Here is a 25,148-nt window from a genome sequence, read left to right on the forward strand (position 1 = left end):
TTGCAAAGAAAACATAAAAAAACATTCAATTTTAGCTTTTTCAATTAATTCCACTTTCCGATTTATGATTTTATTATTCAAGCAAAAATAAGAACATGAGTAGAAATTATCTAAAGACACATTCCACCCCAAACCCGCGCCGGCTTTATGGCCGTTTTAATATAAAAGTAATTCTAAAAATAATAGATGCAAAATGCTAGAAAAAAAAAAAAAGAAAAACAAAGAAAAATTACAGTTTTGGTAAATTACATTTTTTACGATGCGCGCTCAAACAGTAATTCTTCTTAAAGTAAAAACAAATCATAAAATAGGAAATAGTGAAGTTAATATAGAAATATGAGAAAACGATTTCAACACGGAACATAAACTTTTTATTCTACATTAAAAGTGGATATTCAGGCGCAAAACGGTGGAAGAAACTAAATATTGTCTAATAGTAATGAGGAATCCGAGGAGGAAGTTACTTTGGAACTTCTGACAAAGTTTCTCTGTGACGCAGGCGTGACACGAATGTTTCGCCCACACGTACACCAAGCGCTGCGGCTTTACGGTTGACAAATAAACAGAACACAGTAGCAACACAGTGCATGATAAGTTACGTAGATTCACGTCACGAGCGGGTGGTCTTTAGCGGTCGCGGCAGACCAAATGTATCACTGGCGTCATTTTACATGAACGGTTGTCCTGTAAAACCAAGAGGGCAGAAAGTCCACCAGAATAGGAGCTGCTCTCACTGAGTGGCTATACGCTCTGCCCTTCACTCTTGACACAAAGTCTTTAAGTGGGATTGCCACCTGGTCAGTAGACCATCAGCCTGGCCAGCAATTAACTCTAGAGTATTTTTTTACCAGCCATATTGATGGTCGGTAAAAAATTATTACCTGCTGTGAGCAACTCCAGCCAGGCAGAACCACATAAGCATGTCATCAAGCACGATACCTCATTCTGAAGCTCCAGTCAGGACATCACAGAATCATAGAATAGGTAAAGTTGGAAGGGACCTCCAGGGTCATCAGGTAAACCCCCTGCTCAGTGCAGGATCACTAAATCATCCCAGACAGATGTCTGTGCAGTCTTTGTTTGAACACTTCCATTGAAGGAGAACTCACCACCTCCTGTGGTAACCTGTTCCACTCATTCATCACCCTCACTGTCAGAAAGTTTTTTCTAATATCTAATTTGTGTCTCCTCCCTTTCAGTTTCATCCCATTGCTTCTAGCCTTTCCTTGTGCAAATGAGAATAGGGCTGATCCCTCTGCACTGTGACAGCCCTTCAGATATTTGTAGACAGCTATTAAGTCTCCTCTCAGCCTTCTCTTCTGCAAGCTAAATATTCCCAGATCGTTTAACTGTTCCTAATAGGACATGATTCACAGACTGCTCACCATCTTGGTAACTCTTCTCTGAACTTGCTCCAGTTTGTCTATGTCTTTTTTAAAGTGGGGTGCCCAGAACTGGACACAGTATTCCAGATGAGGTCTGACTAAAGAGGAGTAGAGGGGGATAATGACCTCACGTGATCTAGACTCTATGCTTCTCCTAATACATTCCAGAATTGTTTGCCTTTTTGGCTGCTGCATCACATTGTTGACTCATGTTCAGTCTATGATCTATTAGTATACCCAAGTCTTTTTCACATGTGCTGCTGCTTAGCCCAATTTGTCCCATTTGGTATGTGTTTTTTTTTTTTTTTTCTTGCCCAGATGTAGGACTTTGCATTTCTCCTTGTTAAATAGCATTCTGTTAGTCGCTGCCCACTGTGCAAGCTTTTCTAGATCTTTTTTGAATCCTCTTTCTCCCTTCCCTAGTGTTAGCTATCCCTCCTAGCTTTGTGTCATCAGCAAATTTCATCAGTTTCCCATCAATTCCCTCCTCCAGATCATTTATAAAAATGTGGAACATCATCACTGCAGTAATCAGAGAAGATCCTCGCTCCTGGGGCCACTACTGAGGACGCTGTCCCTACTGGGGCCACTACTGAGGACGCTGTCCCTACTGGGGCCACTACTGAGGACGCTGTCCCTACTGGGGCCACTACTGAGGACGCTGTCCCTACTGGGGCCACTACTGAGGACGCTGTCCCTACTGGGGCCACTACTGAGGACGCTGTCCCTACTGGGGCCACTACTGAGGACGCTGTCCCTACTGGGGCCACTACTGAGGACTCTGTCCCTACTGGGGCCACTACTAAGGACGCTGTCCCTACTGGGGCCACTACTAAGGACGCTGTCCCTACTGGGGCCACTACTAAGGACGCTGTCCCTACTGGGGCCACTACTAAGGACGCTGTCCCTACTGGGGCCACTACTAAGGACGCTGTCACTACTGGGGCCACTACTAAGGACGCTGTCACTACTGGGGCCACTACTGAGGGTGCGGTTAGTACTGGGGCTACAACTGCTAGTTGCAGCCACTAGAACAGGAGCAAAAACGTGAGCCACACCCCAAAGCACAAACTTTTTTTTTTTACATTGGCCGCTTTTTTTGTGACAAAGGTGGTAACCCTAGCCCCAATGCTGGGGAGCAACCATAACGATGGGAGTCAGTGTTATTCTTAAAATGGAGTAGGCCTATCAAGAAGATGTAAAAGATGTGGCCCAATAGCCCGGCGCACAAGATGGCATGAACAGCGCTTGGGAGGAGATGGTGACTCCCTCCTCACTGTTTCCTGACCCCGAGGCAGAACAGGTGTTCCAAAAAGGCCTAAACAGCAACTACCTCCCCAGATCGAGCTGTCTGCTTCCGGCTCCACCGCCCACTGACATCTGGTTCGAACCCAGCTGATCGCCAGGAATCCCAAGCCACAGATCCCCACCGATCAACTCTTGACAACCTATCCTGAGAGCAGCTCATCAGTATTGAAGTCCCAGGAAACTCCTTTAACACTATGAACATTTATTCCTGCCTGCGATATATGTGAGGCATGAGCGGCGTTTCCCACATGTGGTGCCGCTCATCATCGCCATCAACTCATTTGTTATTAAAGCCAAAACGAGAGAAAGTAAAATGCTGCAAATAACAAAATCGCTTCAGTCTGAGGATCGTCTGGAAGGGACTTTGATGTTGTTAAAGAGCGGCTTCGCTATTACTTCCTGCGCTGAACACACGGGATAAGTTACATTACAGGTGTACACTAAATTCACTCCACATGTTCCCGGCTCTACATCTGTGTAGAAGGCAGAAGAAGGATTAGTCGGGGCTCCTTGGGGGCATTTAGAGAGATTTAAGTAGTAAAAAAGGAAATAAGGCCAAGTCAATCTACACTGCATCTACACTGCGCGAGCTCCCGGCTCCTCCTGACCCAGAGAGGATGCCGACGGCCATTCATGCGGCGACAGCGGGAATTCTCTTCAGGCCGTTCACTAGAACTGAACTTCAGGATACAATGTAACCAAAGGAAGTCCTATAGTGGTAGAGATTATGACTGTACATAGCAAACGCCCAAATACACTGAAAGGTCGCTTAATTAGAACCCCTGGCCCTCTCACGATTGGTGGAACTTCTCCCCGTGACCCCGGAGTGCAGCATAAAATCATGTGACAAGTTTTCCATGGATCAGTTTCAGTGTGAATCCACATTAGATGGGAAAATCTAGCGATTGGAGAGACTTTCAACGAGGCCGGGTCATCGGTGCTAAGCTAGCCGAGCCGGGATTTCACTGTCAACCGCGTGGCATTTTCTCATATGTTGTGAAGAGTATACCAAGATAGGAGTGATCGAGGAAAAACATCCAGCAAAAGGGGATCCCGAGGACAGAAACAACTCATCACCAAAAGGGGTTAGAGGAGGATGTCAGGAATCATTCTGACCAACAGGCTCTGCAGTGTCAGCCGAATACAATGCTGGTGCTGCACCCAACGTGCTGGAATGCACAGGTAATTGTTCCCCAGCATAGATGGACTATAACAGCAGACAACTAGTTTTAGCACCGCTATAGCTAGGGCCACAATGCGAGTTTTGCTATGGGGCTGATTAGTTCTTTGTACACCAATGCCCTTCAGTTTTCACAACTAAGGGCTGTATCACACGTGCCTTTTACCGCGATTACTGCGGCATAACGCGCTCATTGATTTCAATGGGGCCTCTCAGACATGCGCTCAATTTTTGAGTGCCATCAGCTCCATTTTGCCACATTTAGCACATCTCATCACCCATCACAATGATGAAGTGCACTAAAACCCGCTGTCGGTCACAGGAGCCTGCGTCCGAAAACAAAAGTAAAATTGCAGCAAAACGCATGTGTAAGAGCTTTTATCTATTCTAGACAATTCCTTGTGAGCTCCAAACCGATGCATGTAACCTGTAATGATACATTGTAACAAACGATCAGGATGGGAGCGAGATCTGTGTCACGGATGCGTTTACCTCTCAGAGGATTCTCCAGGCTGCATACATTGTGTAAACCAATTAAATCCGTTTTCCAGAATGTGAATGAGAACATTTCCATTCACTGTTGAAAGCGGAGGTCTTGAAAACGGTGAGTAATGGAAATTGTGTTAGCAAGTCCCAGATGTTTCAGTATTGCTGAGGTTTAATGGTTCTTCACAGAAGACTGGGCGATTGCTTTAAGGTTACTGAGCAGGTAAATGTGAAGTCTCCTTCCTCTGATGTAATAATCTGTCCTGGGAACGAGGGAAGTCGTGTCCGCGGCAGGACTTGTTGGAGGGTGAAACGCGTCATTTATGCATCAAGTGGCAGGAGGGGAAAACATAAAAGCAAATCCCTATGAAGTTAATGCAATAATAGCCAGGCTGCGATGATTAGCGCCTCACGTGACGCTGCTCTCCGGAGCACTGCCTGCCCTCATTCGGCAGGCTGCGCTTGTCAGCGCTGGGATTAACAAGTGTTTAACTGGAGACCTAGCGGGAAACATCAAGAAAGTGTTTAATGAGTTCTAAACTCTTTCCAAATCCAGAGTGAGCAACGACTGCGCTACTCAGCAGCTGAACAAGCGCATGAACGCCACCAACTCTGCTACATCCTACTGCGGACGCCACAAACTCGTTACATTAGGAGGTTTGTTGCTACGTTGTTAAAGGCACATGATACAGATTCACCATATAAAGAGCTGTAAGCATTGTATAACCAATAGTTCTGCAATCTTTAATAGAATTGGCTTGATTCTCTAACCGTTATCAAGATCTCTGCTTGCTGATAGAGAATGGAAATAATATTCTTTACCAAAAACCCTGATCTACGGTCTGTTACAGTGTAAATCTCCCACCAGTCCATGTGAGAACAGAAACAAAAAAGTATGAAAGATAAATCTGGATATCTGCGGCTCACCGACTTATTTTATGCACTTCAAACAATTTAATCCCATCTTCTGCTCGTTATGGCAGTGGCTAATTGAATCAATTAAAATAGGTATGTAGAAAAAAAAAAAGTCAGCAAAAGCGAAAAAGCACGGGGGGGGGGGGGGGGGGGCAAAAACACAAGCAAGAATAGAATAAGAGATAGCAATAGCAAGAGCACAAGACATAAAATGCGAAAGAGAAAGGTAAAAAGCAAGAGTGTGTGGCAGCAAGAAAGCGAGAGCACAAAAGTGACAGAGCAAGCGAGAAAAAGAAAGAGCAGTTAGACCATGTGGAAATACTTTTATGGAGCGCACAGAGGTAGTTTGTCATCTTCCCACAGACCACGAATGGTTTGTACCTCTACCCGGCTGGACAATGCCACTCCCACCCTCTTACTGGGTGTCAGTCTTCACTGCATGTCTGGAATTTTATCACAATTAAAAAAAAAAAAAAAAAAAAAAAAGTGCTAGAGGTCCCTCCCAAAGAGGAGAGTACGAAGACAAGGGAGTAGTGGGAGGACAAAGGTGAATTTAAATGCCGCTTCCACGGCTGCTTTCATCAGCGTCTTGTATATTGTGGAAGTCTCCGTCCTTTGTTTTTCTCGTTCTGCGACAGCGCGGTATATCAGCCGCTGTACGTGGGAATTAGCGGTAAAAGGAATATTAAATGAAAGAGAATGACATTAAGCAAAAAAAAAATCCCTGCAAATTTCACACTAAGTGAAGGCTTGACTTATACAAAGTGGCAGCTCTGATGGCCCGAGGCATTGAATTCGTTGTGCCACTCGATAATTTGACTGATTCACTTGAGTAACCAGAAGAGGACATTTTCTGCCTGATTTCAGAGTAATCAAGTCACCTGCTCCTACAATCGCCGGGGCCAAGTCAATTGCACTCTGCTGAGCGGAGAGAGTGTGTGTCGAGAGGACGGCGCGGCGTTTCTGCATAAGTGCGCAGTAAAATAAGACGCTCACCGCTCGGCTCTCACTCGAGGGCTATTTAGCCTCTAAACTCATTTTTTGAGGCTTCTGGGAAATTGTGCCAATGAGTAGGGGGTTAACCTGCCTCATGCACACCTCTCCTCCGGTAGGGGGCATAGTACTGAGCGCAGCGATATCTGTACAAGGGATAATCCCCAAATATCCCCTGCTACTGGAATCTAGTCAGCGGCGCCTGCACACTACTACTGGATCGGGTCCTACTCCTACCCAGAGGCGCACACTGGCCAGACCTGAGGCTCACAGCTCTCTACATGCTAAACATCCTGATACATTGGAGCAAACTAGGAGATCCCTGCAGCAGTATTGCTACAAGGTTACACAAATGATTCACTAAAGTTCCTCCACATGACAGTTTTGAATGTGGATCTTCCCTTTAAGCGTGTCCCCTCCCCGGCGTCCTCGGACGCATTGAGCGTTCCAGTGTGAGGCAGAGGTGACGGATTTTCTTTTATTAGGAAGACGCCATTAACTAATGAGCTTGTATTGATGCCGTTCTGACTCACGCTCGCTTTAAGATATTTTCTACTTGACATGTTCCTGTGACTCATCAAGTACCAGGAGTCGGCGAGGCAGGTCCACTAATAAAGCGGAAGGTGACCTTGCGGAATACAAGACGTCAGACCATGAACGTAGGAATAGAATGCGAGAGGCTATAACATCTCTAAGACACAACTTGGGGAAATATCAAAAAAATGTTTTTCAATACAATTACAGTGGATACAAAAAGTCTGCCCCCCCCCCCCCCATACAATGCCAAGTGTCTGTTATGTTAAATCTGACAAGGATGACTCATCTCAGATGTGTTTCCCCGATATCACGTGACCCGATATCACGTGACCCGATATCTCTACGATCCATCGGGAAACAAAGTGAAAGCTTTTAGGGTTAAAAAATAAGAAACTAAAACAATGTGGTTGCATTAGTGTTCACACCCTCTTATATTTAGGGATGGGGTTGTGTGCAGAATCAGCCAATCACATGTAACCTCATGATGAACAGTAGTCAGCACTCCGCTGCCGGTATTTACAGGGATTCTGGTTCCTCCATATAAAGTTCGGCTCTTCTAGGAGGATTTTCCTGACATTTCCTTAGTCGGTCCATAAAGATCTTACAAAACATCAAAGGGATCTGATTGTTGGAAGGTGTCAGTCAGAAGAAGGGGGCCAAGACATCTCCAAGACATTACATGTACCATGGGGCACAGGGGAGACCGTCAGCAAGAAGGGGATTACATTTGGTCCAACAGTGACCTCACTGGACGGCCCTCATAGATTGATGTAAAGACCAGAAGAAAACTGGTCCAAGAAGCCAACGGCAACCTTAAAGGAGCTGCAGGAGTTTCTGCAAGTATTGGTTGTGTAGTCATGTGACGACCATTTCCGTTGGTTTCCAAATGGAATTGTACAGATAGCGGATCACACTGAAGGTGGATCCAAAATGGTTCATCTTTGTTGGATTTTTTTAACATGACAAAAATCTAGCATTTTAATAGGGGTGTGTAGACTTTTTAGATCCCCTGTACTCCCCGCCCATGCCCAATCATTTTCTATATATGAGATAATCATGCACTATTCTCCAATCACATCCAAAGCTGCATTCATAATTCTGCCAGGTGCTGTTGCGGAGAGCGGACATCAGCAGGGAACAGCGTGTCCATTACAGCTGCTGGGGAGCGTCACAGGAAACGTTTGGTTTTTTTTTTGGTTTTTTTATTACATACAAGATGATGTTGGGGGCAGTATTTTTTAAAGCAGGAAAATGGGTGCAGTATTTCTGAAAAGGCACAAACAGGGGCAATTATTTCTGAAGGGTCTAAAGAGGGCACTATTAGTGAATGGGGACAAAAGAGGCAGTATTATTGTATTATTAAGTGGAAGCAAAAGGGGTATTATTACTGAGTGGGGACATAAGGCATTATTACTAAGTGGGGGCATGTTAAACTGTGTGAGGGTTACTATAAGCAGTGCTTACAGTGTGTAGCCTATAGGGGGCACAAATGGGGACAGTACTACTGTGTGGCATTACTACTAACTTGGGTACTAGGGTAGGTGGGGCTTATGTAGAGGTGTAGATAATGTAGGGAGGGTGATGGAAAAGCCAGGAGCTGAAAATGTCTGTGTGTCAAAATCCACAGAAATATGTTGTGGCTAGGAGAAGTCATCATGGCGGTCTGGATGCAAAATAAAAGGGAAACTGAGTGACTTCAGTTAGTGAGGATGTCACCCGTGATCACTGGAGGTAAAGGTACTGTAATCAATTAGTCTTCAAACTGGTAGAGCTGTCTACCATTATATCGTCACTGCAAGCACATTTATTGCTGCACATGTCGTGACACACTGCAAAGGGGCCCACTGAGACTTTGTTGCTCAATAACCCGCATAAACTTGGAGCCGGTCCAGACCATGAGGGAGTAGGGAGTCTGATAGACCATGTAATGCTCTCTGGGAAAAGCTAGTCAAATGCATGATGGAATAATACTCCATAGCGCCACCTACTGGAAGGCAACTAACCTACATGTAGGTTGTTGTATGCTAGTTACTATTGAAACAAGACTGTTGCTTCAACAGCTGAGATCTGAATACCTTATCTAAGTGCCCATAATTCACTGCACTCTGGTCCCAGGGAAGTTGAACTGTAAATGCAGCTCTGGATGCAACTGGAGTAGAAGACATGATATTACTAGGAACACATGAGGTAAAGGATTTGCAATTCTGTTCACTCTTCAAATAAGGAAAATATTAAAAATGGGTTTAATAATATAATTTAACAATTCTGCAAGATTCCTTTAAATCAGAACTCTGTGGTCTGCATGCCCAGTAGTCTGGAATCCATAATGAGTGGTAATGGCAGGTGTTCTCTGGGTCATGTGACCTATAGCGGTTCAGTGTTGGGGTTGGACTCCTAGTTAAGCCTTCCAAGGTCACCTATGTAAATTTGGGCATTATTCTTTCCATGCCAGCTTACGTCACCGGGGCACAAGTATATGCGCTACAGTGTAATTTCCAGCACGCTTCATCGAGGGATGAACATATGGCTCCTCCGCAATATCCCACATTCTTATGGATTTCCTAAAGCTGCCGAGATGTCGCAGCCGCTCACAAAGTCATCGCCGCTGGAAGCGTTAATTAACAATATCTTGTGACTCGCCATATGCCGCGCAATATATAACATTTACGAGGAGCGTAATTTATGCCATTTCTGCATCCGGACTTAATCAAGTCAAATCAATTCCGTGCAGAACTCCCGCGCTTCGCGTATTTCATGATGGAAAAGTCATTTCTACAAAATAAACACATTTAACATTCGGAACAGCTGAGCACGCCCAATGTGGAAAATCACCACGGTCTCAGGGGGCGGGGCCTTCATTTGTTTAGGTTACATTGTGTCCAATGAGATCTCCCATATTGGTTTAGTTGAACAAGCATGAGGTCTTATATTGATTATAGGGGGCAGCCGGCCGATCGTTTGCTGTTCCTTCAACTGGAAGGCTGCGTCACGACCAGATCTTTCACTTCCACCTTAAAGGGTTGTCCGACAAAATTAAGTTATCTTCTACCAAACGATTGCGTATTTAGTTTCAGACTGCTGGGTCCCCCAACGATCCTAAGAACGTGAGTCTGCGAGAGTGTGACGTGCATGTAGCAGAGCTGCGAGTGTGTGACGTGCATGTAGCAGAGCTGCGAGTGTGTGACGTGCATGTAGCAGAGCTGCGAGTGTGTGACGTGCATGTAGCAGAGCTGCGAGTGTGTGACGTGCATGTAGCAGAGCTGCGAGTGTGTGACGTGCATGTAGCAGAGCTGCGAGTGTGTGACGTGCATGTAGCAGAGCTGCGAGTGTGTGACGTGCATGTAGCAGAGCTGCGAGTGTGTGACGTGCATGTAGCAGAGCTGCGAGTGTGTGACATGCATGTAGCAGACCTGCGAGGCGCATTGCGCCACCAGAAACACTGGTACTTTAATTTCTTTATAGGGAGCCGGTCATCAACTACAAGCAACGTAAGCTAAGTTATGGAGCACATGGTACAGGTCCTGAGGAGTCCAGAGATGGGTTTTGCACACTCACCTTGTGACCCATAGAAGTCTGTGTGAGGATAGGGCAGCCATAGAGCACAATGTGCGCACGCACAGACAAGTCTGGTCAGGGGTACCCCTACTATGAGGCAACCCTGAGGCTGCCACCTCAGGCGGCAGTCTGCAGGAACTCTTAGGCTGGGTTCCTATGGGGCAGAAATTGCTGCAGAATTTCCATGCAGACTTTCTGCATGGAAATTCTGCCGGCAATTTTTATGCCGGGATAAAGCAGCAAAGTCGACATTTGCAAAAATCTCGTCCACACGCTGCGGAGAAGCAGTTGCAGCCACACCGCGATGAAACTGACATGCCACACGGAATTTAAAGCCGCGGCATGTCTATTTCATTGCGGTTTCCGCTGCCAGCTCTCCTCTCTGTATGGGCAGAGATGGCAGCAGCAGTATGCAGGCCCCATTAGGAGGGGCAGTTGTTGCATGGCTGGTATTTTTTTTTTTACTAGCCAGATAAAATGTAACAATATCACTGAGCGCATTCCCGGTTCCGGATACTCATCGTATTACTGAATGACACATAGGGGGCGGCGGTGAGCATCATGTTACACACCAACAGATTCGTTGATGTTTTTTCTATGTGACAGTTTCTTATTTCCGCCGGAGATACAGCGGCAGTCATTACTTAGCGGGAGGGGGGCATATCTGATTCAGCGGATCGTTGGATGCCTGTTTAAACGGCCGGCCCGCGTTGCATGTATTATGTTGTGCTGAGAACCAAGCGGATGGGATGTAAAGCATCATAGGATGTGTCATCTATCACCGTGAAAATGCTCAGGTCTTCGCGATCCCCCTTACCACAGGGGCAACGGACGAGATTTGCGCTTGGCATTAACCGGACGAGTGACGTTTGGCAGCAGTTCTGCCGCTCATTAGTTTAATCGTATTAATTTATGACTTGTTCACATCAGAGGAGGCGTCACATCTGAGGGTTTCCGGGCTACGATGATCCCACAAGGAGGAGGACATGGCGGCTACCTGTCAGGAGAAATCCTGAGGATGAAAGGAGCAGGCTGACTGGGCGGCGATGAGGGGTGGGGGCGGAAGCAATGAGGACATTGTACTAACTGCAACAAGGTGAATTATTACAGAGTCACCTCCAAACATGGGGTGAGGGGTTCACTAACTTAGACACTTCTTAAAGATCCGCCAAGGAAACCAAGATAATTCTTACATCACAGCCACAAAAGCATTATTACTGACCGTAAAGGTGTAAAGACAAGACTTCCCAGAATATACATTACCACTGGCAGCTCTACACAGGCACTGAACAAGCAGGGGATGCTGGGGGATTCCATCTCTGAAACCTGTAGAATAGTGAGTGCAGCTCTGGAGTATAATACAGATGTAACTCAGGATCAGTACAGGATAAGTAATGTATGTACACAGTGATTCCACCAGCAGAATAGTGAGTGCAGCTCTGCAGTATAATACAGGATGTAACTCAGGATCAGTACAGGATAAGTAATGTATGTACACAGTGACTCCACCAGCAGAATAGTGAGTGCAGCTCTGGAGTATAATACAGGATGTAACTCAGGATCAGTAGAGGATAAGTAATGTATGTATACAGTGACTCCACCAGCAGAATAGTGAGTGCAGCTCTGGAGTATAATACAGGATGTAACTCAGGATCAGTAGAGGATAAGTAATGTATGTATACAGTGACTCCACCAGCAGAATAGTGAGTGCAGCTCTGGAGTATAATACAGGATGTAACTCAGGAGCAGTACAGGATAAGTAATGCATGTACACAGTGACTCCACCAGCAGAATAGGGAGTGCAGCTCTGGAGTATAATACTGATGTATCTCAGGATCAGTACAGGATAAGTAATGTATGTACACAGTGACTCCACCAGCAGAATAGTGAGTGTAGCTCTGGAGTACAGGATGTAACTCAGGACCAGTACAGGATAAGTAATGTATGTACACAGTGACTCCACCAGCAGAATAGTGAGTGCTACTCCAAAGTATAATACAGGATGTAACGCAGGATCAATAAAAGATAAAGACTGGTTTAGACGCAACGATTAAATCGCTCAAAAAAGTCTTTTGAGCAACAATCGTTGTGTGCTTTTACAGCGCAAGGTGATCGCTCAAACGTTGAGCGATCACCTTACGCTCAGAGAGGGGGATGCAGAAGACAAGCGGGGCCGCTTGTCTTCTGCATCCAGCTGTTGTCTGCTTGGAGCGCCTGGCTGTTATACAGGCGAGTGCTCCGAGCGTAGGATTAAGAACACAGCTGTTCATGCCCCGCCTGTCTTCAGGGAGCGGGATACAGCTGAAACAATAGTATCAGCTGTATCCCACTGTGAATTAATGATTACTGATCGCTGACCTTCCAGCATGCTGAAAGATCACTGATTCCTTAACAAAAACTGCACGATGTCAGTGCAGTTAGACACAATGATTATCGCTCAAAATACGTCTTTGAGCGCTTTTTGAGCACATATCGTTGTGTCTAAATCATCCTTTGTAATGTATGTATGCAGTGACTCCACCAGCAGAATAGTGAATGCTGCTCTGAAGGCTAATACAGGATGTAACTCAGGATCAGTACAGGATAAGTAATGTACACAGTGACTCCACCAACAAAATACTGAGTGTAGCTCTGGATATTAAATCATGACTAAAGGCCCATTTACACCAGCTGATGATCACTTAAAACTCACCCAAAAACCGCTAATTGGCGATCATTTTAGCGATCATCGGTGTGTCTAAATGTGTGCCCCGTGGCGCATTTTTCGGGCACTGCTAGCTGATCATTAGATTCAGTCCAACCTAAAAATCATCACTCAGCCTTATCAGCAGTTCTCCACGGGGAGTGCTGATAGCATTGTTTCCCCGTGGAGAACAAAGGATCTGAGCGAAGATAAGAGCCCTCGACTTCATTTGCATACCTAATTGCTATTAAGTAGCTACTGAATAGTTTATGCAGAATGATCACTCAAAGCTGTCACTCAAACTCGTTTGAGCGATCTTTTAGCACTCATCGGCTGGTGTAAATGGGTCTTAGGACACAGTCAATGCAGCAGATACTAACCAGCCCCTCCCCTGCCCCCCCCTCCCTTCCCATAAGTTTGGTGCCCATTAAATAGATATTCGCTTACTTGCATGCTATGAGGAGAAGGGGTGATTGTACTGTATAATGGTTTTTTTTACCTGTGTGGGAGATCAGTCCAGGTGATAAGAGACTCTGAACTCCGTGCGGCAGCAGGCGAGCGTTCTCCTGAATTGCTACTCCCAGCGATCGCTTCGGGGGCCTCCCAGGCCTAGAGCTGTGGGGATACAATAGGCAGCGTATGAGCAAACCCGTATAGAAAGCATTACATGTTCTGCCTGCACAGGAAGGACCACAAATAAATGACATTCTGTAAGTGAGACTCAACCAAGATGAAATGTACTGCAAATTTCTAATAACCTCATTATTTACTACAGCACTGCTTGCTGTCAACGGATGGAGACAATCTTGTTTCGATGTTAAAAAGCAAAAAGATCTAGTCTAGTCCTTAGAGATGAGCGAGCATTGCTCTTCTCGAGTAACTGCTCCACCCCCTCCCCCTTCCTCTGCGAGCCTGCTCGGACCAGTAAGCAGTTACTCGAGAAGAGCGATGCTCGCTCGAGTAACTGTTTTATCCGAGCGTGCTCGCTCATCTCTAAATAATGATTTGTTACAATTGTATCCAGCCTAGACAATGTTCTGTTAGATAAACAGCCTGGACTGATACATTGTAGCAAACCCTCAGGACAGAAGATAGATTTGTGGGGAGGATGTGTTTAGCTCACAGAGGATTGTTTAGTCACGATACATTATAGCAAAGCGTCAGCTGTGACATATTAAAGATTTAGATATTATAAAACGGTCTCAAAACCAAAACCTGGGAGGATATTGCCATATGATGGGAGCAGAGAGAGTGGAAGCTACAGAGTATCTAAGGGCCACTCTGGGGAAACTTCTCATCCCTTCTCCAAAGTGCAGTTGTCATAGAGAACATACAGGGCCTGTTACTGAGATGTCGCCCAGTTGTCCCACATGACCTCCAATGTGACTGTAGTAGCTGGAAGCTCCGGCGTCTTCTGGGTTCTGGAAGTGGCTTTTTTTGTGTTCATTTCCACGACAGTCACATCAACAAAGTCTGAGGAATGAGCAGCGAAGAGTCGCTTCTGGGACACACAAAGTGCCAGAGCATAGAGTTACTATAGTCACAGCGTCCCGTGGGGAGACGGGCGACCGCAGCGGAACCACCCTCAAACTATGCTTTAGATTAATAAGATACGCAAAGCAAATAAAGTAACATTCACTGATATTCATCAGTGGTGACACAAAGGAAAATATATACACGTACATATATATCGCGTGCACACACGCACACACACACACACACACACACACACACACACACACACGAGATTGTTGGCTCCGAGGACCGTTTGGCATTTTGTTATTCGCTCCGCCCGGGGTTCCTATTAAGACTTACACTTAAAATCATGTAAGCAGCACCCCTGGACAGAACCGGTCTTGGCCATTAATGAGAACTGCTGAAGTAGAGACCAATAGACCACCACTTCGGAAGGTTTGCGGTTTGTTTAGACTCTTGTGCGGGGAAGAGTAAGGCCCCTTTCATATGTGTGTTTGGGCTCCATTAGTGCCTTCTCTTTCTCTTTCCGTTTTTGCAACAAGGAAACATTTCCATTACAGATAAGTTTCCGTTTAGCTTCCGTTTTTTACCGTACCAGTAGTGCCGAAAACTGCATTTCTTGGTCTTGTCGAAAAAAAAAAACCTTAAGTCCAACAGATTGGAATCAAACGGAAACATTTCTGTTATTTTCTTTTATCAAAAATGGAACAGAGGCACGGAGAGCCCTAACGGAGCCCGGTGCTTCCCCACCCACCCCGTAACGGCTTCACACCTCCTGCAGGGGCGCTCAGAGCCGATCCACGGATCATCAGGAATGAACGCTGTCAATTTGTGACTTATTAAATAAAGAGCTGAGTGATGTCAACGAGAAAATTTAACTATGGTGAAAATATTATGGCGAGCGGCGCACATCTCCGGGCGTCCCTTATCCCACATATAATCAGCTCTCGTATCCTCAGGCTCTGATTACACAATGTCAATTATCTTTCAATTTGGACAAGTTATTAAAAGAATATATCTTGTTGATCTCTTCATTTCCGTTGAATGAAAAGTTTACTGCGCTGCAGACTGCAACATGGCGTCTCCCTAGTGGAGAAGAGCTGCAGAGTCTATATAATGGAGACAGACAGACTTCTGTGCTGGAATGTGTGATTTGGGGGCTAGCATGTAATAATTGGCTCACAGAGGGAGAGGAGTCAGAGGTGAAGAGATGCCTCGCGCCTCAGCGCTCTCTGTCCCTTTATGTAAGAAGATGGATTACTCTCTCCGGTAACAGCGTTAACCTCACCTATTGGCGGCACGCATCTCCCTGCAGGCCTGACGAACCTCATAAGATATAAGGCTCAATTTCAAATCCACTGCATAGAAATGCAGGAATAAATAAATCTGCGCCTCTACACCCCGCATTCACCGCCGCCGTAACCGGATTTATCCACTTAGATTTCTAGGAAAGTCTTTGCAATAAAATCTGTCTTCTGCAAATCAACTCCCATCATGGAAGAGATCAGTGAATGTCAAGGAGGATGCAGCACAAAATACGGAAACCAGCATTAATATCCAAACATCCACATAAAGGGGTGTGGATATACAAGATGGCATAGGCCTCTGCCCTACAGAGACACTACAGGGCGCCACACACAGGCTACAGGGCACCATAAACACAGCAGTTTTGCCCAGAGAGCCCCTTTAAGATCCCCTTTGCTGCAACAACATAAGTCGAATGTTCTTTAAGTCGGCTGGAATGTCACGTATCAGTGATGATGAGCCAACGATCTATGGAGACAACTTAGTCGTCTCGGAGAAAGCCGTGACTGATGAAGTGATGGCACGGAGCTCCTCTCAGGGGCGCAGGGAAGCGGCCATTATTCTTTAATTGTGCCCTGATTGTTTGTTGATGTTTTTACACTCCAGTTTAATTGTCTGTGTTTTTGTCTCAGCTTAAATTAACAGTTTCATTTAACTTTAAAGTTTAATTAACACAAAAAGTAATTAGCGGCATATAATGAGGAGAAGCCAGAGACGTGCGAAACGGTCACCGAGCCACAAAGTCCCAGCCAAGGACTCACTACAACCCAATAGATTCCCCCAAAGTCCTCTTATCCATAACTAATCCAAGCTCTCACTGTGGTATCTGTGGTGTTACATAGGACTGCAGGTCACATCTACTACATTATCTGTCCTCTGTGTTATCACTGTGTTATCTGTGGTGTTACATAGGACTGCAGGTCACATCTACCACATTATCTGTCCCCAGGAAGTTATCACTGTGTTACCTGTGGTGTTACATAGGACTGCAGGTCACATCTACTACATTATATGTCCTCAGAGAGTTATCACTGTGTTATCTGTTGTGTTACATAGGACTGCAGGTCACATCTACTATATTATATGTCCTCTGTGTTATCACTGTTATCTGTGGTGTTACATAGGACTGCAGGTCACATCTACTACATTATATGTCCTCAGAGAGTTATCACTGTGCTATCTGTGGTGTTACATAGGACTGCAGGTCACATCTACTACATTATCTGTCCTCAGAGAGTTATCACTGTGTTATCTGTGGTGTTACATAGGACTGCAGGTCACATCTACTACCTTATCTGTCCTCTGAGTTGGATGACAAAGTTCACTCTGCAGCACCTGTATACATCTGTATACAGTGGATGTTGCTCACCAGCACAGCCGGATCGGGCAGCTGAATTATCTTGTGGCGATGGAGAAACATAATAAGATTAATGTTGGTATTATGGCGGCAGAACGTTATTTCATTACTTCCTGCGGGATCAGCTGCGTTTTGGGATAATTTATCTGACGTTTCGCCTTCATTCTCTCGTTTCGCTGAGGCAACGATAAATAACAAAAGCAAAAATCTCAAAGAGATAAAACAATAAAAGGCAATTCTTCGCTACGAGATACTGGACCCCCCCCACCCCCATGTCATGAATTATGTCACATCCATAAAACGCGCGGTGTTGACGAGACAGAAGAACAACACAGCAGAAGCAGCCCTTCATCTTGTTAATGGAGATGAGAGACGACGCATTTCACTCTCCTCCAATGTTACTGGTCGCAGACTTTTATACGGAGGTCCTCGCCATTCACAGCAGCAACAACCAAGTAACTAGAAAGAACCGGAGAGCCTAATAGGACATTCAGCATAAAAGTCTGATAATCCGGCAGGCGGTGCCAGAACCTCAGAACCTCTGCATGATTTCATCATCTTCAACTCCTGGAAGTTGTGAAAGTTTTACCAAATATTTAATCAACTTTATATTTAAATACTTCATCAATTTCAAGATTTATGCTTGCTGTCAGTGAATGGGAACATTGTTGACATCCAGAAGATGAAAACCTGCCTTGATACCTTTCACTGCTGACCGCTTGTTACAATGTATCTTATGTAGACAATCCTCTATTAGGCAAGCCCAAAAGCAGCACAAATCTTTCTCCCATCTTACTAGCTCGTTACAATGTATCAGTGGAGGTAAAATCTTGAAGTACATGTTTTATGTTCGGGACAACTGATACATTTGTTTATTTATGAAGATCATCAAAAACACACAAAACTATTCCAGTGCATTATGGGAGCTCAGCTGGGATGTAACCCCACCGTCACCACCCTACACCGAAGCCAGTGCGTTAGTGAGCGCAGCTCTTGAGGTTACTAGAGCATAAGGGCTTGTTCGCACTCACATCAGCGTTTCTGTTCGGAACTTCTGTCACAGATTTACATTAAAACAGAACAGATTAGAGCAGCAAGATATGTTTAATGCAGGAAAATGTCGGAGAGCATAATGGGAGCAGCATGGACTTTATTAAAGGGGTTGTGCCAAGTTATAAAGTTCTCCCCTACCAAGAAGTGCTCCATGTCTTTATACTGCCTGAGGTAAGGTGTGAAATACCATTCTCAAGATCATGGGGATCCCAGCATTTGGACCAACACTGATCATAAAGTTATCCCCATCCCATGGATATTCCTGTAAAGTCAATGGGGTCCACTCGGCGGCATTGCTCTCCACCTTCTGACAGAAGGCACTTTTCTTTTTCCGGCTCCAATGATGGAACAGCAATAGATGATCTCTAAAGGCGATGTGAACGAGCCCTGAGCCACGACGTAACTGGCGGCCCTTTAATAAAACCTGCAATGTGCAAAGCCTTACATCCCATATAAATACAGGGCGTCCCCTGTGAGCCCGCTCATGGAAGACGCTGCCTATTTAGGGCATATCTCCTGCAGCGAGACCGCCAGATAAATCGCTTTCACGTTTATTAAATCTTCAATTCTTTACTTGTCCTCATAAAAAGAAATAATTGCACTTTATTTTTAGCACAATTTAGTTTTAAGGTCAAAATTAAAATCGCTTTTATATGGAATTTATGACATAACTTTCTTACAAGCCAAAGGTAGTTAAACTTTCTCTGACCCGAGAGACACACACACCGGCGGCTGCCAGGAGGAGAAGCTGGGGGACAGGTGGAGGACTGGAAGAGGATGCAAAAAAATGGAGATTTAATGTCTAACGTCATTATCGCTCTATCACAAATGAGAAGAACATGTGACTACATGACACCGTGTACAAGGTCTTATTAAGGGACAGGCAGCAAGAGTAGAGAGGGAGGAGGGAGATGCAGCTGCAGATTCTCTCTCTGTGATTCGGCAGTAGACATCTGATTGGTCAGAGAGCTGTGGGATGATACTTCTAAGCTTCTAAGAAGAAAAAAAAAAAAAGAGACCACAAATCTGCAAGCTACAAAAACAGCAGCTAAACGACATACAATATAACATAAATTTGGTCATACACCTCAGCCAGAAACCAATTTCTCTTGATGAGATGATCGGACATGTCGTAATCAATCAGCCCGATCCTTATTTCCTCCAAGATCTACTGCCTGAGAAAGGTTGGCGAAAGCCATTACCATTAGACTGGAGTCCCACTAACATTCATCTTTCTGTGTTTTTGTGCTATCATGGGAGCAGGAAACCAGAATCCATCCCATTGAGGATCAAATGGTTCCAGACAGACCCACTGACAATAATGGGGACTGTTTGGCTTCTGTCCATTCCTCTGGTACACTGGTCAGACAAAACAGAGGAGCCACTTTAGAGATCCGAGAGAGGAATTGACATTTGTCCTGATTGCTGTATGAACATGTAACTCAAATAGAGGTATTCAATATGGAAGGTAGAGAGGTATGTACAGTGCTGCCGTCTCAAGGTCACTGTCATCCAAACCAGTATGGTCAGCGAAAGAGAATCACATGAAGGAGTGCAGAGAAAAAGCATAGGATCTGGCACTATTTTACTGGTCAGAAAACAAACTCCATCACTATTAATATTCAGTTAACGCATTTCGAGGCCTGGTGTCATTAAGACAGTGGTGAACACGATAGCTCCTGCCAGGAGAGCTTGGTATCACATCTGCTTTTCCTCTGGGGTCACACTAAGCTCTTTCGGAAGGACTCAGCACGTTCACCTCCAGATCGCTAAAGAGGAGGCACCAGGCCCCAAAACGTGTAGGTCCTGGATAATAACGAGGAACTCTTATACAGATCAAATTAACTACAGTAGCAACATTGCAGGAAGCAGAGCCCATCATGCTGTGCAGCACCTCCTCTGTCATGCATGGGCTGCAATGGTGTCATTGAGCCACCACTTGTGTCATTCCGCAGAATCATGGCCAGAAGAGGTCAACGTAGAGGATGGAGGATGTCACAGGAGTGTGATGGAGGTGAGGGAGGTTAATATTTGAGTTTATTGTCTGAGCACAATGAGGCCTATAACTGATACAGTAGGGCCTATAAACAACTCAGTGGGCATAGAGGGGCCTTTAAACAACTCAGGGGGGCACAGGAGGGCCTAGAAACGACTCAGGGGGGCACAGGAGGGCCTAGAAACGACTCAGGGGGGCACAGGAGGGCCTAGAAACGACTCAGGGGGGCACAGGAGGGCCTAGAAACGACTCAGGGGGGCACAGGAGGGCCTAGAAACGACTCAGGGGGGCACAGGAGGGCCTAGAAACGACTCAGGGGGGCACAGGAGGGCCTAGAAACGACTCAGGGGGGCACAGGAGGGCCTAGAAACGACTCAGGGGGGCACAGGAGGGCCTAGAAACGACTCAGGGGGGCACAGGAGGGCCTAGAAACGACTCAGGGGGGCACAGGAGGGCCTAGAAACGACTCAGGGGGGCACAGGAAGGCCTAGAAACGACTCAGGGGGGCACAGGAGGGCCTAGAAACGACTCAGGGGGGCACAGGAGGGCCTAGAAACGACTCAGGGGGGCACAGGAGGGCCTAGAAACGACTCAGGGGGGCACAGGAGGGCCTAGAAACGACTCAGGGGGGCACAGGAGGGCCTAGAAACGACTCAGGGGGGCACAGGAGGGCCTAGAAACGACTCAGGGGGGCACAGGAGGGCCTAGAAATGACTCAGGGGGGCACAGGAGGGCCTAGAAATGACTCAGGGGGGCACAGGAGGGCCTAGAAATGACTCAGAGGGGCACAGGAGGGCCTAGAAATGACTCAGAGGGGCACAGGAGGGCCTAGAAATGACTCATGGGGGCACAGGAGGGCCTAGAAATGACTCATGGGCTCACCATGAGAATGATCTCGGGGGCTACCAGACGTGTGTCTAAACCAACAGTTCAGCGAACCCTACTGTGTATGGGGCTCCGCACCTATGTAAACAAAGGCTTCTATTTACCAGGCAGTAATGGAATTGGGCCACCGCTGATTTACAAAGGGTTGTCTTCCCTGCTGAGTCATGTTTGCTGCTTCATTGAACGGATGGATGTTGATGCGTCGGGTGAGAAATATCAAACACCAGGGGCAACCATTGCTGAAAGAAAAAAACAGGCCGGTGGCGGCAGCGTTGTGGGTATGTGCCCGTGGCGTTCTCTAGACCTCTCATCCATGTGGTAGACTCTCTGACCCCATCCGGTTCTGGATCCATCCTTGTAGATCACATCATCCATACATGCTGATTGTCTCCCTGGGATAGATGGCATCTTCCAGCAAGACAATGCGACATGTCACACAGCTAGAAATGTCCAAAAATGGTTGGAAGAGCATGGCCAAGACTTCCAAGTACTTCCCCGGCCCCCTAATCTCCCAGACTTGAACCCAATTAAGCATCTGTTGGACTCTATGGATTCCCCCCCAATTCACCCCACACACACCATACATAACTGTGGGATGCGGTCAGCATGGCCCCAGATACTGGAGACTACTTACCAGTACCTGACCGCTTAGCTGCGGTCTGTGCGGCACACGGCGGTTACTCTGGATATTAGCTAGCGGCCATAATAACATGACTCGGCTCTGTATATTCATTGCATTTCCCCAAGTCCTGCGGATACATTTTACATTGCAGCTCTGCGCTGTCACGGCGTATCCCCAGCCTGCAGCGTATATCAAGCCTCCTCTAAATATCTCACTCTGCACGGCTCTCACACGGAATAGTAAATGAAGACGGCGCTGTGATGTGACACGGACTGGGCGAGTTGTCGGCTCATTGTAAGTCTCTATTCCCACCCGGCGGAGCTTTGTTCTGCGGCTTCTGATGGAGTCGATCACAAAGCTTGTCATTTCGCTCGCCTGACAGCTCCTGCATCCTCCTCCTCTTTCCTTGGGGCGTCAACTGAAACAAATCACTTTGGCGCGCTCGCAGCACAAACCTGGGAGGTCGGAAACGATCACTGCAAATGTTCTGGAGAGGTAGAAATCAAACAGCAGCTGTGATGAAGTTCACTCCGATACACGATCCGCAATGTGCGCAGAGAAGTCACCGGAGAGCGGCCGTCAAAACGTCCACGATGAGCCAACTATCTGCAAGCAAATCAACTTCATCATTCAGAGAGGATGGCGGTGGCCAAACATGTTACCTGGAGGGGTCGCGGGACAGAGGAACGAGCTCATTCTACACCGCGCAGGTGAGGGGCAGCGGCGAACCTTTAACATTTAATGTCCTACATCAACATTAGACATTCCCAGTTTATAGAAAGCGAAGGGGGCACAAGGCCCTGCTGGCACTACTTCATGTATCTGCGCCCACTAACCCTTATACATCCTTGCCCCCTGACTTGGATTGGGAAGGGTATCTCCTTGTGGAGTCTGCCTAATCAGCTTAGTAGACCTGAGGAGACTTCCTAGCCATGCAATGCTCCCTGGGAAATTTGGTATGCAAATAAGACGGTACAATGCCTCTGCAGCGCCACCTTTTGGAAGACATCTTGCAACACTGTACTAATTCTTGAAGGGCAGCCCACAGGGGGCGCAGGACCAGCCTGAATTGTGCCTCCTCTTCTCATGAATTTATAGCCTTCTCCCATCAGATACCCAAAACACAGGATTTTTTAACCCCATACTGCCTGAGGTTCCACTTTACGTGCAGATCTCTGCGCGGTCTGCCCACCTTACGTTGCAGTTCACAGGTCAGTCAGTTGGCAGGGATGACCATAGAGGCTCCCTGATAGCCTTACTCACATCTGTGATTTCAGTCAGTGAAAGACGGGCAGGTTTCACTGCAAGTATTTCTGCGTTTTACATCATTCTTGTTGCTTTTTTGTGGTTTGGATGTGTGGGTTTAGTCCGTCTTTCATGTGCGCCAGAAGATTTTAAAAAAGGTGGCGGCTCAATCAATGTAACTTTAAACACCCATGGAAGTCAATAGGTGCATGAAAAAAAATAAATCTATAACCAGGCACTCGTTGAGGAGAGGCGGTTTTTGGAATGCCCCCAATGACTTCAGTGGATGTGTAACGGCACAGTTGGGTCACCTCTTGGTTTTTTGGAGTACAATCAGATGACACGTTAAATGCAAAAGACGCAACAAAAACGGATGAAAATCTCACACATTTGTGAAGTTGGTGAGTTTTTTGATGTCCAAAATCACACACATCTGTGCGAATAAGGCCGTCGCCAGAGTACAGACTAACCTATTGCGCTCAGTCATCCGGCGATATGAACTACACGTCTGCAGATATTTCCGAACTGCAGTAAAAATACATCCACCTCAGACAGAATGATAAATGCTGAAAATGGCGCAACAACAGCGTCCAGCTTGACACAGCAGTCCGATCCAGAGAGCGTAGGCTGCAAGTTTCCCACTGAAATCTCATTTATACAAAATTTTTCTGCATTTTTTGCACTAAATATTCCAGAACTTTCGTTCTTTTTTTTTTCAGATTTTTGTAAATTCCGGCGTCAGTAGTACAAGCCGCGGCGCAGCGGAGGCGCCTCCATTGTTCCCTTCTCTCCTGCTGTCTTCTAATAATCACTCGCATTTAACCTAAACTATTCATTTAGCGCTGACATTCAGCAGATTTTAAGCTTCCTTTACCTAAATGCTGAAACTTTGGCGCCACAGTCGTCTTGACAGCCGCGCTATTCGCCTGCACGCACGTCCCTCAATAAAACTGTAAACGTTATAATTTACAAATTAGACGCACTTCGTTTTCACCTCAGGTCGGTCGTCAAGAGAAAGTCAGCGCAACAAGGGAAGAAAAAGCGAAAATCTTTGTATCTGCTGATGACGAGACGATGCAATAACGCGGCGCCTTCTCCTCGCGGTTTGATGAACGGAGACTCTGACTTGGAAAGACAAAAGCAAAGTAATTTATTTCTCAGCAAAACATGTCAACCGAAAAAAGCGTGACGCGTCTAGTTGTTACTCGGAGAAACTGCCAGAACTCGGGGAGACTCGCCGCTGGATTTATGTCAGGGAAGTGTAGAAATATCGGATATTGTGGCGCAGGAAGTAGCCATATTAGATATATCGGATGATATGCCAGAAGCCGCCATATTAGATATATCGGATGATATGCCAGAAGCCGCCATATTAGATATATCGGATGATATGCCAGAAGCCGCCATATTAGATATATCGGATGATATGCCAGAAGCCGCCATATTAGATATATCGGATGATATGCCAGAAGCCGCCATATTAGATATATCGGATAAAGTGCCTGACGCTGGACGCCGCCAATTAGAGATATCGGATATTGTGCCTGATGCTTGGTGACGCCATATTAAGTTTATCGGATATCCTGTCTGATACCAGATCGGCCATATTAGAGGTTATCGGATATTGTGTTTGACGCTGGAGCCGCCGTATTAGAGATATTAGATATCCCATCCGATGCTGGGAGCCACCATATTGGTTAAAAGAGCAGATTTGCAGGAGGATAACCTCTGAGCTATGGGAAGAACAGAGCATACTTCTATTCTGGAACTTTCAAGGGTCAAGTGGGATTTTTGGGTTTAGTTTTGCACAAATTAGGAGTGTGCAGGATAACACAAACCATCTGGGTTTGGGGACAAACGTCTGTCTGGGACTGGAGTGGCAGAGGGTATATTAGCAGCAGTAGCTGTTCTCTGCCGCCCCTCTGATCCGCCAGGTCCAAGTCCACTTATTGGCTGTCCAAGATAGCCGACTTGATCTTTCCTCAGTTCATTGGTAGTGTTAGACTACCGATACATTAAACCTGCTCTAGGATTGGCAAGAACTGCTCACATGATCAGCACTGACCAATCAGAGAGCAGTGCGCAGAGTGGATGCAGCTGCCACCTTGGACGGCTGACAACAGGACCTAGAATTGGCGCACTGAAGAACTACTGCAGGTGACTGACC

At 46.2% G+C, this 25,148-nt stretch overlaps 1 protein-coding gene across 7 annotated transcripts in view; it reads right to left on the reverse strand.

Moving 5' to 3' along the window:
• DACH2 (dachshund family transcription factor 2) overlaps positions 1–25,148 on the reverse strand; it is a 322,480-nt gene that overhangs the window by 166,029 nt on the left and 131,303 nt on the right. For 4 of the 7 annotated variants that reach the window (XM_066581447.1, XM_066581446.1, XM_066581444.1 and 1 more), the window contains exons 2-3: positions 13,542–13,657; positions 11,623–11,685 (exon numbers count right to left, since the gene is read on the reverse strand). In XM_066581447.1, coding sequence (XP_066437544.1) covers positions 11,623–11,685; positions 13,542–13,657 — 179 coding nt within the window. The remainder of the gene's footprint in view (positions 1–11,622; positions 11,686–13,541; positions 13,658–25,148) is intronic. The other 3 variants (XM_066581450.1, XM_066581449.1, XM_066581448.1) reach the window with 1 other exon arrangement.

Source organism: Eleutherodactylus coqui, chromosome 10 (genome assembly GCF_035609145.1).
Source record: "Eleutherodactylus coqui strain aEleCoq1 chromosome 10, aEleCoq1.hap1, whole genome shotgun sequence".
Taxonomy (NCBI): Eukaryota; Metazoa; Chordata; class Amphibia; order Anura; family Eleutherodactylidae; genus Eleutherodactylus; species Eleutherodactylus coqui.